The sequence below is a fragment of the Oncorhynchus gorbuscha genome, linkage group LG03, assembly GCF_021184085.1.
Source record: "Oncorhynchus gorbuscha isolate QuinsamMale2020 ecotype Even-year linkage group LG03, OgorEven_v1.0, whole genome shotgun sequence".
In the NCBI taxonomy this organism is placed as follows: Eukaryota; Metazoa; Chordata; class Actinopteri; order Salmoniformes; family Salmonidae; genus Oncorhynchus; species Oncorhynchus gorbuscha.
The window spans coordinates 83,158,473-83,177,385 of NC_060175.1; the positions used below are offsets into that span (position 1 = coordinate 83,158,473).

The following is an 18,913-nucleotide window of genomic DNA, read 5'->3' on the forward strand; positions in this document are numbered from 1 at the left end:
TTGTTCATATCCCTTTGCCAAGATAATCCATCCACCTGACAGGTGTGGCATATCAAGGATCTGATTAAACAGCATGATCATTACACAGGTGCACCAACCCTTCTTTTACACTACTGCTACTCTCTGTTCATCATATATGCAGTCACTTTAACCATATCTACATGTACATATACTACCTCAATCAGCCTGACAAACAGGTGTCTGTATGTAGCCTCGCTACTGTATATAGCCTGTCATTTTACTTCTTTACTTACCCATTGTTCACCTAACACCTTTTTTGCACTAGAGCTGCTGCTGGAGAATTTAATGTTAATTTCTCTACCACAAGCCACCTCCAACATCATTTTAGAGAATTTAGCAATACCTGCAACTGGCCTCAACTGCAGACCACATGTAACCACATCAGCCCAGAAGCTCCACATCCGGCTTCTTCGTCTGAGAACAGCCACCTGGACAGCTGATGAAATTGAGGAGTATTTGCGTCTTCAATAAGGCTCATTTGTGGGAGAAAACATTCTGATTGGCTGGGCACCTGCCCAGTCATGAGAAATCCATAGATTGGGGACTAATGAATTGACCGATTTCCTTATATGAACAGTAACTCAGTGAAATTGTTGAATGTTGCGTTTATATTTCTGTTCAGTATAATTGCTCATTTGCTACGTGAGGATTATTTGATTGAATAGAAGTTTCGTAATGGTTAGGTTGTTACGAATGCTCCCTCAACTTTCAACAATTATCATAGTAACAGTAACAAACGTGATTGAGAGAAAAACAAGGCTTTTCGGCAAATAAAACCAAAAATGACTATCACAGTTGCGTCCGTTGAGGACTCATCATGAATATAACCTGTTGTGGCATGGACGCTGCCCATGAGGCCTTCCACCATTTAAATAGTCAACTGGGTGGGAATTCTTATATGAGTTGGGAGCAATCAGCCAATGAAGAAGAAAATGTACTACTTTTAAAATGGAGATTGCCTCAATGGCACTGCCCATGCTGTCACAGACGCTATAATGGCACAGATACAAAGATGAGTCCTTTATCTATCCCTCTCGATGGCCTGTTGTACACCCGAGTATCTGCTCTCACATTGGCTAGAATGGTCCCACCTGATCTCCCCTCCTCCCACCTGCTTTACATCTGAGGACATGTAAATCCATTGTTAGACCAGTCACTATCTTGTCAATATAATACACACTCTTTTCGTAACCATAGACTTAAAAAAATATATAAGTTCACTGTTCTCTACCATCTTGGAATATCATTCTCTGAGATTGCAGTGGGATTTAACATGGTTTAATTACTGTTGGTCTTATTTTTGTGAAACCCTCATCCTACCAGTTGAGATGTGTGTTAATTAAGCAAACTAGCCTCAAGTGGGCAGATGAGACATGGTGCTGATTTGGCTGTTTCCCAACCTGGAGGGCACAATAAATTCTAAACACTGCAAATATAAAAAAAGAAACATGCATGTTCTTTCTCTGAACCTGTATACTGTTGCACCCCACTGAATGGGACCTTGGTCTGACAACTCCAGAGCTGCTTCCTGAATCACTTCCTGTCTGTACTAAAAGCATTCGCATGCTTCCCAGCCTAAACATTTCGGAAGAGTTTGTGCATATTAGACAACATTGTGCTGTTTGTTTGTTTTTTGGCCTATGGTAAGGGTTTTTTCGGCCACACAAAAATGTTTCTCTGGGCAAGCCGAAGTCTACGCCCATCGGTCGGTGATTGGTAAAGAGTAGGGATTCTTCAATAAATTGTCATTCAACGAGAGAGATGACTCGTTTTTCATGCACATTTTTTCCACTTAGTAATAATTTATCAAATATCTTAGTTAATGTAAAACTAAGATCCTCTGGACCAGAAAAAGGAGGGCCGAACAGACCCCCATTAACATCGACGGGGCTGTAGTAGAGCAGGTTGAGTGCTTCAAGTTTCTTGGTGTCCACATCACCAACAAACTATCATGGTCCAAACACACCAAGACAGTCGTGAAGAGGGCATGACAATACATTTTCCCCCGCAGGAGACTGAAGATCGGGCATGGGTCCCCAGATCATCAAAAGATGGTTCTACAGCATCGAGAGCATCCTGACCTGTTGCATCACCGCCTGGTAAGGCAACTGCTCGGCAAATCAAATCAAATTTTATATGTCACATACACATGGTTAGCAGATGTTAATGCGAGTGTAGCGAAATGCTTGTGCTTCTAGTTCCAACAATGCAGTGATAACCAACAAGTAATCTAACTAACAATTCCAAAACTACTGCCTTATACACAGTGTAAGGGGATAACCATAAAATCTGATCCGACCGTAAGGCGCTAGAGAGGGTAGTATGCACTGCCCAGCACATCACTGGGGCCAAGCTTAATGCCACCCGGGACCTCCATACCAGGCGGTGTCAGAGGAAGGCCAAATAAATTGTCGAAGACTCCTGTCACCCAAGTCATAGACTATTCTCTCTGCTTACCCCCCGAAAGCGGTACCGGAGCGCCAAGTCTAGGTCCAAAAGGATTCTAAAAACAGCTTCTACCACCAAGCCATAAGACTGCTAAACAATTAATAAAACAGCACCCGGGCTATTTACATTGTAAAAACAAAGGGTGGGTGACAACGCTGCTACTCACTTTACCCCTACCTACATGTACAAATTACCTCGCCTAACCTGTAGCCCCGCACATTGACTCGGTACCAGTACCCCTTGTATATAACTTCGTAATTGTTATTTGATTGTGTTACTTTCTATTGCGTTTGTTTAGTTAGCAAATATCTTCTTAACTCTATTTCTGGAACTGCATTGTTGGTTAACTTCTTTGGGACTGGGGGGGGCAGTATTGAGTAGCTTGGATAAAAAGGTGCCTAGAGTAAACTACCTGCTACTCAGGCATAAAAGCTAGAATATGCATATAATTAGATTTTGATAGAAATATGGAGGTTTGTAGTTTAAGTCGTTGCCTATCGAATATAGTGTCTATGGGGTCATATTGCACTTCCTAAGGCTTCCACTAGATGTCAAAAGTCTTTAGAACCTTGTTTGACACTACTGTGAAGGAGGGGGAAATGAGAGCTGATTGAGTCAGGTCTCTGGCAGAGTGCCATGAGCTCAGTCTCGCGCCTTCATGTGAGAGTTAGCTGCGTTCCATTGCATTTCTACAGAAAGGAATTCTCCAGTTGAAACATTATTGAAGATTTATGATAAAAACATCCTAAAGATTGATTCTATACTTCGTTTGACATGTTTCTACGAACTGTAATATGACTTTTCTGAACTTTCATCTGGACATGCCAGTGCGCCGTGAGTTTGGATTTGTGTACTAAACGCACAAACAAAAGGTGGTATTTGGACATAAATGATGGACTTCAAACAAAACAAACATTTATTGTGGAACTGCGATTCCTGGGAGATGCTTTGGGCAGACTGCACCACCCTCTGGAGAGCCCTGCGGATGTAGGTGGTGCAGTTGCCATACCAGGATGCTCTCAATTGTGCATCTCTAAAAGTTTGAGGGTTTTAGGTGCCAAGCCAAATTTCTTCAGCCTCCTGAGGTTGAAGAGGCGATGTTTTGCCTTCACCACATGTTGTGTGTGTCTGGACCATTTCAGTTTGTTAGTGATGTGTACGCCGAGGAACTTGAAGCTTTCCACTGCGGTCCCGTTGATGTGGATAGGGGCAAGTCCATGATGAACTCCTCAGTTTTGTTGAAGTTGGGTGAGAGGTTATTTTCCTGGCACCACACTCCCAGGGCCCTCACCTCCTCCCTGTAGGCGGTCTTGCCATTGTTGTTAAATCAGACCTACTACTGTTGTGTCGCCTGCAAACTTGATGATTGAGTTGGAGGCGTAGGTCAACAGGGAGTACAGGAGGGGGCTGAGCATGCATCCTTGTGGGGCCCTAATGTTGAGGATCAGCGAAGTGGTGATGTTGTTTCCTACCTTCACCACCTGGGGGCGGCCCTTCAGGAAGTCCAGGACTCAGTTGCAAGGGGCAGGGTTGGGACCCAGGGCCTCGAGCTTAATGATGAGTTTGGAGGGTACTATGGTGTTGAATGCTGAGCTATGGTCAAGTAACGGCATTCTTACATAGGTATTCCTCATGTCCAGATGAGACAGGGCAGTGTGCATTGCGATGGCATCGTCTGTGGATCTATTGGGGCGGTAAGCAAATTGAAGTGGGTCTAGGGAGTCAAGTAAGGTAGAGTTGATATGATCCTTGACTAGTCTCTCAAAGCACGTCACAATGACAGAAGTGAGTGCTACGGGGCGATAGTCATTTAGTTAAGTTACCTTTGCTTTCTTGGGTAAAGGAACAATGGTGGACATCTTGAAGCATCTGGGGACAACAGACTGGGATAGGGAGAGATTAAATATGTCCGTAAACACTCCAGCCAGCTGGTCTGCACATGCTCTGAGGACGCGGCTAGGGATGCCGTCTGGGCCAGCAGCCTTGCAAGGATTAACACATTTAAAATGTCTTACTCATGTCGGCCACGGAGGAGAGCCCACAGTCATTAGCAGCGGGTGGCTTTGTGTTATCCTCAAAGCGGGTGACGGTGTTTAGGCTTGTCCGGAAGCAAGACTGTGCCCCCCCCAACATCTCCTGATAAAGTCAGTCATCGTTTCAGAGCATTCATCTAGGTTGTTCTCAGAGGCTCCCTGGAACATATCCCAGTACCCGTGATCAAAACAATTTTGAAGCGTGGATTACGATAGTTCAGACCAGCGTTGAAATAGTCCTTAGCACGGTACTTCCTGTTTGAGCTTCGGACTATAGGAAGGGAGGAGCAAAATGGAGTCAGAGTTACCGACGGGAGGGCATTAGAGGGCCTTGTAGGCATCTCAGAAGTTGGAGTAGCTGTGGTCGAGTGTTTTAGCAGCGCGAGTACTACAGTCAATGTGTTGATAGAACTTCGGTAATGTTTTCCTCAAATTTGCTTTGTTAAAATCCCTTGCTACAATAAATGCAGCCTCAGGATATGTGGTTTCCAGTTTGCATAAAGTCCAGTGAAGTTCTTTGAGGGCTGTCATGGTATTGGTTTGAGGAGGAATATACATGGCTGCGACTACAACCGAAGAGAAATTCTCTTGGGAGGTAATACGGTTGGCATTTGATTGTGGTATTCTAGGTCGGTTGGACAAAATAACTTGAGTTCCTGTATGTTATCACACCATGAATAGTTAATCATGAAACATACACACCCGCCCTCCTTCTTCCCTGAGATATTTATTCCTGTCTGTGCAATGAACGGAGAACCCAACTGGCTGAACGGACTCAGACAGTATATCCCAGAGAGAGCCATGTTTCTGTGAAACAGAGTATGTTTACAATCCCCTGATGTCTCTCTGGAAGGAAATCCTCACCCTGAGCTCGTCAACTTTATTATCCAGAGACTGAACATTAGCGAGTAATATACTCGGAAACGGTGGGTGGTGTGCGCGCCTCCTAAATCAGACAAAGTCCACTCCAAGTACATCTTTCCCACAGGCAGTGTTTTGGAACAGCCTCTGGAATCAGTTCAATTGCCTTGGAGGGTACGAGCAAAGGATCTGATTCGGGAAAGTCGTATTACTGGTCGTAATGCTGGTGAGTTACCGTCGCACTGATATCCGAAAGTTATTCCCGGCTGTATGTAATAACAACAAAAAAATCCTGGGCTAATAATAATAATAACACATGAAAACAAAATACTGCAAAGTTTCCTAAGACCTAAAAGTACAACAGCACTGTCCGTCAGTTTCATTAGGTCTCTGACGAATCTGGGTTTGGCGGATGCCAGGAGAAAGCTACCTGCCCAAATGCATAGTGCCAACTGTATAGTTCTTGAAGGAGGTATAATGGTCTGGGGCTGTTTGTCATGGTTCGGGTTTGGCCCCTTAGCTCCAGTGAAGGGAAATCTTAACGCTACAGCATACAATGACATGCTAGACAATTCTGTGCTTCCAACTTTGAGAAAACAGTTCAGGGAAGGCCCTTTCCTGTTTCAGCTTAACAATGCCCCTGTGCACAAAGCGAAGTCCATACAGAAATGGTTTGTCAAGAACAGTGTGGAAGAACTTGACTGGCCTGCACAGAGTCCTGACCTCAACCCCATCGAACACCTTTGGGATGAATTGGAACACTAGGCCTGGCTCGCAATCAATCGCCCAACATCAGTGCCCGACCTCACAAATGATCATAGCTGAAAGAAAGCAAGTCCCGACAGCAATGTTCCAACATCTTGTTGAAAGCCTTACCAGAAGAGTAGAGACTGTTATAGCAGCAAAGGTGGGGCTAACTTCATAGTAATGCCCATGATTTAGGAGATGAGATGATTGACAAGCACAAGTCCATATACTTTTGGCCATGTGTGTGTTCTAAACATCAAATCGCAATACATATTGTATCAGCACCTAAGTATAGTGATATTGTATTATGAGGTCCCCATCCATTCCCAGCCCTATCTACAATGTGATGACACTATGTTGCTCCTTGCTGAACCAAGAAAGGTGTTGTAGCAAAGGAGACTTCTGCTTCAGCAGCACATGCAGTTAGGAGAAGAGAAAATGTGCACCTTAAAATTGATTATTCAAATTATTATTTTTCCATTCTAAAAATGGTACAACGATGCCCATTTGGCTGACCTTATCAGTCATCCAAAATTCAATGACAGTCACAGCCCTACTTTTAATAGGTGCTCCTGAGAGTGTCTAAGTGTTACTAATCTGCACACGGCAAAGGGTTGGATCAGCCCCAGATTAACAGCATTATAGTGACTGTGTAGCAAGGTGACAGGCTGCTGGAGAACTAGGCTGGTGGTCCAAGACCAGAGGGGATAGACAGGGCTGGTGAGAAACAAAAATGTAGACAGTCTGGACAGGGCTAATGGTGAGTAGTGCTACTGAGAGACGGAGGCAGGCAGACTGGACAGGGCAGCCCAAGAACACACCATCAGGAAGACAAAAAAACACAACACAGCAATGGTTTACAAAGAGAGTGGTTAGAATATAAACACCAATGGTAATTCTAGTTTATGATGAGTGCAACAACAAGCTACAGCCTCTCTCCATACAAAAACTGGAAACAGCTGACCAAAAACTAAGTAACCAGTCAAATCACTTAACTGGAAAAATACTTGGTAAAAATCTGTCCGCCCCACAAAAACAGGTTTAGAACAAACTAGTTCTACTCTCTTACAGCACAAGTGTTTTGGGCTGCTTGAAGTGGTCCGTCCAGCCAGTCATAGTGGAGTTACTCCAGGAAGGTATTAAAACTCTAATTATGTCCTGTGGAGTTTCCAGACCACCCTGTGGGGATTGGTGCCAGCTTGGTGGAAAGCCTAATTATCTGATGTAAATACCCAGAATCAGTCCTGTCAGGTGTCAAGAGGAAGGGGCTTGGGTGGGACTGGAGCGGTGTGTTACCAGCCTACTACAGCAAGGCAAATCCTTCTACAACACCAGACAGAATGTCTCTTTTGCTCAAGCACACACAAACACACTTCCTCTAACCCCTTTTAATCTTGTGTTCAACACATACTGTAGGATTAGGCAACCCTCATTTGTATTGCTGTGTGTGTCACGACCAGCTACATGAGCGGTATTACATTGTCAAGATTACACAGGCGGAGCTGTTGAGATTGAACTATGACACCATAGATGCAAGAGATCCTCCTTGTGACCCAATTCTTACAGATTGGTCACTTGAATACAACAGGATTCAGATTCTGCCAAACCAAATACCAAGGACTTACAGACTGAGGGGTTGCATCATTGTACTGTTCTCTATTAATGTATCTGTAGCACAGTCATTTTACTACTCATCCCTTTAGAATGTCTGTTTGAAAATTGTCATGTAACTATAGTGACTTCACCCACTGACCTCATCAATGAGTGTGTGTATAGCCAGACTGTGTGTATTGCCAGAGCATGTGACTCAATGTCTGTATTCATGTGCTGACCATGTGTTATCTGAAGCCTTTGAATGAATGGCCATCTGATCCCAGCCCTACAACAACTTTCAAGCTAAACAAAGTCAGGGGTGCTACCATGGTCCCTGGTATACAGAGCACATATTCAAACCTCTCATAAAAGGCCCAGCTGTTTGACTGCAAAGCACTTAAATTAGCACATTGTCCAGAAGCTGTTCAATTATTGATTGTATGCTCAGAAACCAGACAATAAATGGCCTTTAGAGACAAAATGCAATAAAATAAAAAAAGACAGGATTCCTCTTGAAATAGTTGCTGGACTTCCAAGTGACATCTGAGGAAGAGTTATGAAAATGCACCATAACTAGAGGTCGACCGATTAATTAGGGCCGATTTCAAGTTTTCACAACAATCGGTAATCGGCATTTTTGGACACCGATTATGTCCGATTACATTGCACTCCACGAGGAGACTGCGTGGCAGGCTGACTACCCGTTGGGCGAGTGCAGCAAGGAGCCAAGGTAAGGTGCTAGCTAGCATTAAACTTATCTTATAAAAAACAACCAAACTACACATGGTTGATGATATTACTAGTTTATCTAGCTTATCCTGCGTTGCATATAATCGATGCGGTGCCTGTTAATTTATAATTAAATCACAGCCTACTTCGCCAAACAGGTGATTTAACAACCGCATTCCTGAAAAAAGCGCTGTCGTTGCACCTATGTGTACCTAACCATAAACATCTATGCCTTTCTTAAAATCAATACACAAGTATATATTTTTAAACCTGCATATTTAGTTAATATTGCCTGCTAACATGAATTTCTTTTAACTACGGAAATTGTGTCACTTCTCTTGCGTTCTGTGCAAGCAGGGTCAGGCTATATGCAGCAGTTTGGGCCGCCTGGCTCATTGCGAACTGTGTGAAGACCATTTCTTCCTAGCAAAGACCGTAAATAATTTGCCAGAATTGTACATGTTTATGACATAACATTGAAGGTTGTGCAATGTAACAGCAATATTTAGACTTAGGGATGCCACCCGGTTCCGTATTTCACTGAAAAATAAACATTTTGTTTCCGGATATGACCATATTAATGACCTACGGCTCGTATTTCTGTGTTATTATAATATAATTAAGTCTATGATTTGATAAAGCAGTCTGAGCGGTGGTAGGCAGCAGCAGGCTCGTAAGCATTCATTCAAACAGAACTTTCCTGCATTTGCCAGCAGCTCTTTGCTGTGCTTCAAGCATTGCGCAGTTTATGACTTCAAGCCTATCTACTCTCGAGATTAGGCTGGCAATACTAAAGTACCTATTTGAACATCCAATAGTCAAAGGTATATGAAATACAAATGGTATAGAGAGAAATAGTGCTATAATAACTACAACCTAAAACTTCTTACCTGGGAATATTGAAGACTCATGTTAAAAGGAACCACCAGCTTTCATATGTTCTGAGCATGGAACTTAACCTGTTACTCCTACCCCCCACTTTTTAACATTCTGTTAAAAATCGCGCAACATTTCAGCGCCCTGCTGCTCATGCCAGGAATATAGTATATGCATATGATTAGTATGTGTGGATAGAAAAGTCAGACGTTTATAAAACTGGTTAAATCACTGCTGTGACTATAACAGAACGTGCGTTTCATCGAAAAGTGCAGGAAAATCTGATCACTAAAAATGGAAATAAATATCCTTGCGCCACGTCCAGGAATTGTTAAAGGTGAACCAAATTAAATGAGGCCGAGGTTGCAGTACCTACAGCTTCCACACGATGTCTAGAGTCTTGTCATTTGCTTCGGCTTTGATTCTTGGTCAAACCGAATCAAGGGTACCGATTCCCTCCGGTCTCCAACCGGATGTTTTGGTTGAGATTTCCCCTGACATTTTTTCCAGACGGACACCTATAGAATTTACATCGCCTCCTGATGAATTTTATCGCTTATTAACGTGTACTAATACCTAAAGTTGCATTACAAAAGTATTTCGAAGTGTTTTGTGAAAGTTTATCGTCGACTTTTTGAATTTAAAAAAATGACGTTACATTATGAAACGCTATTTTTTTCCGTTTATCACACAGTCTTCATAGATCGATATCTAGGCTATATATGGACCGATTTAATCGAAAAAAAGACCCAATAGTGATTATGGGACATCTAGGAGTGCCAACAAAGAAGACGGTCAAAGGTAATGAATGTTTTATATTTTATTGTGCGGTTTGTGTAGCGCCGACTATGCTAATTATTTTGTTTACGTCATCTGCGGGTCTTTTGGGGTGTTACATGCTATCACATAATAGCTTCTCATGCTTTCGCCAAAAAGCATTTTAAAAATCGGACTTGTTGCCTGGATTCACAACGAGTGTAGCTTTAATTCAATACCATGCATGTGTATTTTAATGAACGTTTGAGTTTTAACTAATACTATTAGCATTTAGCGTAGCGCATTTGCATTTCCAGATCTCTAGATGGGACGCCTGCGTGCCAGGTAGGAGCAAGAGGTTAAACGTTAGCTTTCTTACATGGCACATATTGCACTTTTACTTTCTTCTCCAATAATTTGTTTTTGCATTATTTAAACCAAATTGAACAGGTTTCATAATTTGAGACTAAATTGATTTTAATTTATGTATTAAGTTAAAGTGTTCAAATCAGTATTGTTGTAATTGTCATTACTACAAATATATATATTTTTTAAATCGCTTTTTTTTTGTCCTCCAATAATTAGTATCGGTATCGGCGTTGAAAAATCATAATTGGTCGACTTCTAACCATAACAATTTGTTTTGAAGAAGTCTTACAATCAATCCTTGATTCATTTCTGGTTGGCTCACAAATCGCTAACTTTTCACCTTCGCTTTCACCATAGCAGTAAAAACAAACAAATGAATGCATTAAAACATTTGGCAAGGAGGTAGATCCTTGGTACGGGTGAGGTCTTACTACTTAGCAACCACACATATCTCTTATGATGCAACTTAAACGGCAGAATAAACAAGATGGTAGGTTAAACAAGCTTTTTAGCTAACTTGACTGGATATGCAGCCACGGGAGATAACGTTAGCTGGATATTACTAGCTAGATCATATGATCATGGTCACAATTTGGTGAGTTCGAAGCTGGAAAAATGACTGGTGGAAAAATGTCTGACCCGAAGCTAGTAATTTAAGTTTTACCAGTCTCCCTCTACTCACAAAATATGTAAACGTAGCTAGTTGGTAGCTAACATTAACGTTACCTAAATTACCTTAGATGGCTATCTTACAGTTCCTGTCCAACTAGTTTTAGCTACCTTTCTAATTTGGTGATTCAATCTGTGGTTGACAGCGCTACTAGCCAACTAACTATCCACTCTGCTTGCAATGATGGGGTGCTGGTAGCTAGCTACAGTAACGTTAGCTCATTAATTAACAAGGCGGTTGCTGTCAGGCATCGCTAACATTAGCTATCTAACGTAGCTCAGGGTTTCTCTAACTCGGTCCTGAGGGCACGTTTTGGGGTTTTGCCCTACCACTACACAGCTGATTAAATTAATCAAAGCTTGATGAGGAGTTGGCTAATTGAATCAGCGGTCTTGCGCTACGGCAACAAAACAAAATGTACACCAGCGTGAGGTGGGGGGCATGACCGAGTTTTGGAAACCCTGATCTAGCGAACATTAGCTACACTAAAGACATTATCGATGCTGGATTGATTGTATAACGTTATTCGCTACAAACTGTCACCTGCTAATAACGATAGCGAACTGATTACCATGACAAAAAATATATATATATTAACAGTGGAATGAAGCATTTGTACGAGTCGTGGAGATTTAGCTCCCTAACCTAGTGTAACATCGCTGCTAGCTAACGTTACCTACAATACGTGGATCCCAGAATCAGGGCGATTCCTCTCATCCACGTTAGACAGGGTAGTTAAGCTAGCGTTCGTCGCTAACCACGGTCAATACCAATCGATCCAAATCTCAGTTCAGACACGAGTACATTATAAAATATTTACGCTTACTTTGATAAAAGCGAGACAATAAATCCGTATTTTCTGTTCATTCATTCGAGGTTGTTTTAATAGACAGAGTCATTAGCTACTGTGCTATTTCTAACTGTTCACACAACGTTCCTTGAAGAAAGGAATCAAAAGGGACACGCCCTTGACGTAAGGGATTGGAGTCCACCTTTTGCAGACTGGCACACACTACAACGCCATTGGATGTCGATGGTCATCAATCTCACCATAGACGAACAGGATTGGTTTAAATCTCCAGTCAACAAAGGACGTCACGTTTCCCCGCCTTTTTATTCCACGACAACGGGTTTCTTAACAGCCATTGGATAATAACTGTCTCTGTTTTTTGTGTCTACTATTTCCCCGGCTTGGTCGTGTACGTTCCCGCCTCTATATTTACGTTTAGGATTTATTCAGAGCAGTTATTGGTCATGGCTAGAAGGGATCCAGCTTTGTCAAATTAACGTCACAAATTGAATTGTTTTGCATTTTAGTTAACCCTAAGCATTTTCCTAACCATGTATCCAACCTGCTACGGTAAATCTCCTAACCTGCTGCGTAAAGTATCTTAACCTGCTACAAAAAGTCTAATCTGATTTGACAAAACCTGGATCCCTTCTAGCCATGACCGCAGTGATTTGCAAGTAAAACGTTCCTCAGCAGATATCAAAAGAAATCAGTGCTTGTAAGAACATCTTGGCCATGTTCTGTTATAATCCCCACCCGGCACAGCCAGAAGAGGACTGGCCACCCCACATAGCCTGGTTCCTCTCTAGGTTTCTTCCTAGGTCTTTCTAGGGAGTTTTTCCTAGCCACCGTGCTTCTACACCTGCATTGCTTGCTGTTTGGGGTTTTAGGCTGGGTTTCTGTACAGCACTTTGAGATATCAGCTGATGTACGAAGGGCTATATAAATTGATTTGATTTGAAAAGACAAACGCAAGATATGTTCGATGGAATGGAACATGTTACTTCGATTGGCTGAAAACTATGATATTGCAAGATAATTGCTGTCAAATTATACATGTATTTGAATGAACTACAGGTCAAATGTTCAGATTGACACTTTTGAATATTCATAATGGTCTACAAAAAAAATGGAATGGCAGCAATAGTCTAACATTTCAATTATGGGGTGCCCTACCCTTGTAAAACATTTTGATCAGTAGGCCTACAAACACTTTGTTTCAGCATGATTCAGGAACAGAGCACTTTGCAGCCCTGGCTAGACAAACTCCATTGCCCCTGCTCGAAACCCACCACAGTCTTCCCTAAGGCAACTTCATCTGGGCAAGGGCTGCTTTTGTGCTGCAAACAGACTGCATCATATGACACAGTGATTCCCATGCTGATCAGACTCTGCCGGGGCTCCTCTAACCTTTTACACCACCGCCTGTAATCGCTGACTGCATGCATGGCATTTTCCTAGGCCTTGATGTGGTAACTGACAACAGCTGAGCCACAGAAGTGAATCTGATGCAAAAATGAAAACAGTGATTGATGGGGGGGAAACAATGATGTGTTTTTATTAATACTCTACCTATGATTATCATGCTTTGGGCTTTTTGTTTTTGATGCATCAAAAAACATTTTGATATGTTTGTATGTTCACAGACTCCAGTAGTGGACAGACACCTATCTGAGACCACCCACATCTGTGAACTGGCTTGACATTTGAGAAGTTTTGTTCTCATGCATGGAAAACATCCGCAGCAGCGCCAGTGCATGCATGTGTGTGTGAGAAACAGGTATGCAAACTCACCATGATGTATCACCAGACAGCATATCCCCCTGCTCACTGTTGTGTAATGGGTATGGATGAGTTAGCTGGCACCAGTCCAGTCTTGCCGCATCACCTCCCTCTACAATGTCTACTTTCACACTGGGCTGATAGGACATTCAGTGCCACCAGCCAGAGACCAAATCTGTCGTGTGTGTGTGTGTGTGTGTGTGTGTGTGTGTGTGTGTGTGTGTGTGTGTGTGTGTGTGTGTGTGTGTGTGTGTGTGTGTGTGTGTGTGTGTGTGTGTGTGTGTGTGTGTGTGTGTGTGTGTGTGTGTGTGTACGTGTGTGTGTGTGTGTGTGTGTGTACGTGTGTGTGTTTATGTGTGTTTATGTGTGTGTGTGTGTACATGTGTGTGTGTGTGTGTGTGTGTGTGTGTGTGTGTGTGTGTGTGTGTGTGTGTGTGTGTGTGTGTGTGTGTGTGTGTGTGTGTGTGTGTGTGTGTGCGTGTGCGTGTACGTGTACGTGTGTGTGTACGTGTACGTGTGTGTACGCGCCCGCGGGTGCCACTGAGTTCATACCCCTTACAGCGGAATAAGTACAGTCCCTCACGCCCTTCATATACATTTTCCCTGCTGGATTTGAAAATACATGTGGGAATCTTACATCATAGTCCTTATCTTAGGGATACTAAATGATTCATGAATCGTGCTAAAAAAAGGATGATAAGGCCCTTTTCAAACAAAACTATTATGCCTACAGTAAAGGCATAAAACCTTTGTCTGTCCAATCCCCAGTGCCCAGCCCACGCCCATCCTGAACAGTACAGTATACTCACTGGTGCTGGAGATATGGGTGCATCCGGTGGTGGTGGGTGGAGGTGAATCAGAGTCCACTGAGGCGGTGTCCTCATCCTGGGAGCAGCCAGCCTGGATGGCCCGCAGGTAGCTGTGGCTGCGGGAGCGGAAGTACGTCGGTGTGGGCAGGTCCAGAGCCTCCACCGCCTGGGACTCCGCCTCGCAGTACAGCGAGCGCCCACAGCCCTGCCCACACACCTGAAAGGACACGTGCAGGTTGACAAGTTGGGGGCGGGGACTTAGGCGACCACTAGATCTCCGCCGCCTGTGAGGAGAAAGCAGTGCCAGTCTCGGGTGGCGGGGCATGCTGCTGGAGTAAGGTGGTGGTGTATGGTCAGAGAGTGTGAAGGATCCTGTTCGTCTCAGCTCACGAGAGCCCAATCAAAAGGACTGTTAGATTTACCAAAGAAACTCATGCACTGATAATGAACATTTTTACTATCTCTAGAGGAAAATGGGTACAGGAGTTATCATGCACGTTCACGATTTTACTTAATGAAATCAATTGATCAAAAAGTAAATCTGCAGTGACCTTGTTGAAAACATCTCATTATTTAAATATTCTGTTTGAGCTTTGCGTCCCCTGATAATCAGTATACTCACTGTACTGTATCTAATGTGAAATAGCACACGGCATGTTTAATCAGTGATGATAAGCCAGCAGCGTCAGATTTCACTTAACTCCTCATGCCAGGAGCTAATACAATCACTGCTACTGAGGCACCAGCAGCCTCCCACTACAAGCTGTTCACTCTCTCCACATCATAGTCGTAGTGGTAGGGGTGGTGTCTGGTTTTGCTCAGTTCAGCGGTGCTAATGATCTACAAGACGTTTATTGGTGTAGGACATTTCCAGTCTCTGGCGTTGACAACATGACATGTTCACATAACAACAGATTCATCAGCAGGAATATATCATAGTACATCTATGTAGCCCAGGGCCAGGGATAGGTTGAACAGGGACAAGGTATTGTAGAGACAGACCAGCTGAGTCAACTTCCCCAGTCCGTCCTGGGATAAAGGCTTGTTTCAGTTCAAACAGTGCCAGAGTGGAGAAGGAGGAACACTGATAGCTTATTACACCCCAGTCTTCTATGCCAGGCTCCTGTGATGTTCAACGTTGTAATGATGTTGGTAGCAGGTGGAGTCTCTATTTGTTCATCCTGCTTTTCATTGCAGTGTGAGAGGAGGAGGCTGGTGCCAGAGTTGGCACATGGTCATCATTGTGTCCCCCAAGAAAGAAAGAGGATGTAACATGGATGCTCAGTATTCAAAATCCATTCTGAAACTTCATGTAAATCAAATGATGAAACTTCACGCCATTCCATGATTTTTACAATAAGAGCCTATTCCTTGGTTGCTGCTTATCCGTTATTTGATCTGTTTGAATCTTGCAATACTTTTTTATCATATGATTATTACCATCTTGAAACCATCTTTCCGGTCTATAATTTTAGCATGTAAACTGATAATGTCTGTACTTCTTTGTATACCCAGTGAAAATACTTGAAGGAAAAGGCATCGATGTGTTACAACCTTTCCTATATTTGATTTTATGCGCATTTACCTCCATGTACAACAATGCAGATCCTTTGAAGCCTGTTCTCCTGCTATGGCAGCCATTATAATCCATCAGATATCAATCCTGATAAAACGTTGCAGTTCATTCAGAAAATACTCGCTTTTGTCCCAAAACAGATTTTACTGTCATCTCCCAAATTCAATTACTGAAATATGATAATAAAAAAAGCTTCCTGTGAGGTAAAGAGGGCAATTCCATTGTTGCCATCTGTAATATTATGCCATTTTAACTCCATGAGCAAAAGTGGCTCCGGATGTTCCATCTGAAAGGAGTCTGCTGGTTTTGATAAAAACAGAATGTTCTCAGGATTAGAAGGAGGCGCATGTCCTAGTCTTAACTTCTGAAAATTACTTTCAAGCATCATTCCTGTTCTTGTCTCTTCTGGCTTACTGGATGTTTAACCAATCAGCGTCTCACACATAATCTGAAATGTTCTACCACTGCCTGCAGTCATAGAAATAGAGGATTCGGCTGTCAACATCCCACTCATTTCTGGTTGTTGTTTCAGGCTTGAGGCTTGTCTTTGCACTGTCTGAGGGCATTCTTTATGAATAATTAATTTAATACAGTTGTACTTTTATTAGTTAATTATGCCTACATGTATCTGTCAAACTGTTATGATGTGTTTGTTGTATGGGGGTACTATTCCTACACACACTGACAGGCCTGTTTGAGACCCTGATAAAGAGTGTAATGAGTGAATAGGGAGAGTGGATTTACAGTACATACCTGACCACTGCTCATCATGGCCCTGCCCAGGGTAGCATAACCTTGGTGGTAGTCTCTGCGATCGTCCCAGTGCCGCATGGCCATCGGGGGCTCACACGGGCTCACCAGGCAGTCCAGGTTGTCCAGGCTCCGATTGGTGGAGAGTTCTCTCAGGGAGGGGAGACAACTACAGGGGTAGAGGGGAGAATTAGTTGCTGAAAGAACCCCTCAACCATAAGGAAAAGACCTGGATGAAGGGTGGGGAGGATACGGGACATCTTGGGTTGATGAGAACCGCATCCATTTTCAGCGGATGCTTTGAACTTCCCCAAATTTCTTGTGATTTTGTGAGATCAAATACCAGCGAGATGAGAGGATAGCAGAGCGGAGAATAGTTGGGTATCAAAATGACAGCACAGAGGACACATTGAGTCGTCAGTAAACATCAAAACAAAAGGGAGAGAATTTGAGTTATTCTTTTGCTTTGTAATCATCAATGGAATTTGCTGAGACAGAGAGGTTGTTTCCTTTGTTCTGAGTTGCCTGACGAGGAGGCACCTGTTAGTGGGAATGTGTGTGCCGGTGCGGAGGGTGGGGGTGGAAAGGGTTTGTATGGGAGATCAGTGGTTTATGATGAGAGACGACACACCACTCAGAGCAATTGGTAATATATGGGGTTTGGGCAGGGGAACAGGACAAAGCACTGGGTTGGTTAGAGAAGTGGCAGCAGAGGTGGGCATGTGTGAGTGGAGGGCCGTGCTGCCTCCCTCCCTAGGACACTGACCTGGCCAAATGCTGCATTGAGCATGCACTCTGTAGTGGAGACCATAGTATCCCATTATCCTCCAGCATGGGTGCATAGCCGCGAGGCCTGCCGGTGCGAAGCGGTGGGGAACATGACAAAACATTTCACATTTTTGAACTTAAATGGAAACGTTTGGTTACCTGTTGTTGGTAGGTGATGACCTTTTTCTATAATTGAACAGCCCATAAGAACATGTTACACTGATATAGTTGTATCTTGTCATGAACAGGAGTCTGCTGCAGCCTGCAGGTTTTACCCTGTATTACATTATGTAGTAAATGTTCAACGTCAGTGTCAGGATGCTGCCCTCTGCTGTCCATTTGTGGTGTCCACTTTCATTTCATTCTGTTATATTAGATTCACTCTCAGAGCAGACAGGTTTCCATGCAGGGTGTGTGTAGCTACTCCTCTGTATAAGAATACGTTCCCCCAGAAACCCCATGTTATCTGTTCTGTCATGACATAGATTGCTAAGGAAAATGAACTCCTCTTCTTCAGAAACATACAGTATTAACTACAGTATGATCTACATGCATATTTCCTCTTGTATCTAGCTCTCTCACTTGTGTGGTGGTGGAGGCTGATGCTCGCTCAGGGACTGATGGGTGGCCTTCAGGTAGCTCTGGCGGCGGGCGGCTGTTTTGGGCGAGGGTTTAGGACTTCCCTCTGAGTCCTCGCTGTCCTGGTCCACGTCCCCCATGGCCTTGACGTAGCTGCCGCTACGCATCCTTCGGCAGGGGATCTCAAGGCCCCTGGGTCGGCCCCGGCCCCCCAGCGTAGCACTCCAGTCCCCCAGTGGAACCTACAGACAGTATGGGGCCACACACCATCCCACTGTGACTCACTGAGCCACCACACCTTCATCTCTACTTTATCATCTCCACTTTAACTAGTTTAAAGACCCAGTGCAGTAAAAAACATGATTTCTCTGTGGTTTATATATATTTATACACTATGAAATAATAATGTGATATTCTGAAAATTATGATAATGCCCTTTTAGTGAAATGTCAGTCTGTTTTGGTGGGATGGAGTTTTGGCTAGTAAGGCATTTAATTGTTACCCAGAAATAGTTTGATATTGAGATAAAAATGGCTGCATTGGACCTTTAATGCGACAGACATTGAATGTGTCATTTCATTTCATTTGAATGTATTGTGTGGGTATTTGTAATGAATTTTAATAATGGGATTATAGACCGTAAATGTCACGATGCTGCTGAAGTAGTTAAAAGGGATTCAAATGAATTAGGTTTTTAAAATAAATCTCCTAATTTCTCAGATTTAGTGGCTGTGGCTGCTAGTGCCTAATGTGAAT

The 18,913-nt window shown here is 43.2% G+C and overlaps 1 protein-coding gene and 1 long non-coding RNA gene across 4 annotated transcripts in view; one reads left to right on the forward strand and one right to left on the reverse strand.

The window, feature by feature from the left end:
• Positions 1-18,913, reverse strand: part of LOC124032065 (disks large-associated protein 4-like) — a 127,735-nt gene that overhangs the window by 14,764 nt on the left and 94,058 nt on the right. For 2 of the 3 annotated variants that reach the window (XM_046344111.1, XM_046344112.1), the window contains exons 3-6: positions 18,161-18,399; positions 17,577-17,663; positions 16,814-16,979; positions 14,485-14,701 (exon numbers count right to left, since the gene is read on the reverse strand). In XM_046344111.1, the coding sequence (XP_046200067.1) occupies positions 14,485-14,701; positions 16,814-16,979; positions 17,577-17,663; positions 18,161-18,399 (709 nt within the window). The remainder of the gene's footprint in view (positions 1-14,484; positions 14,702-16,813; positions 16,980-17,576; positions 17,664-18,160; positions 18,400-18,913) is intronic. The other variant, XM_046344113.1, reaches the window with a different exon arrangement.
• LOC124032066 lies at positions 10,824-15,899 on the forward strand. The gene is made up of 3 exons (XR_006838201.1): positions 10,824-11,028; positions 13,540-13,673; positions 14,444-15,899. It is a non-coding gene; the product is annotated as an uncharacterized LOC124032066 (long non-coding RNA).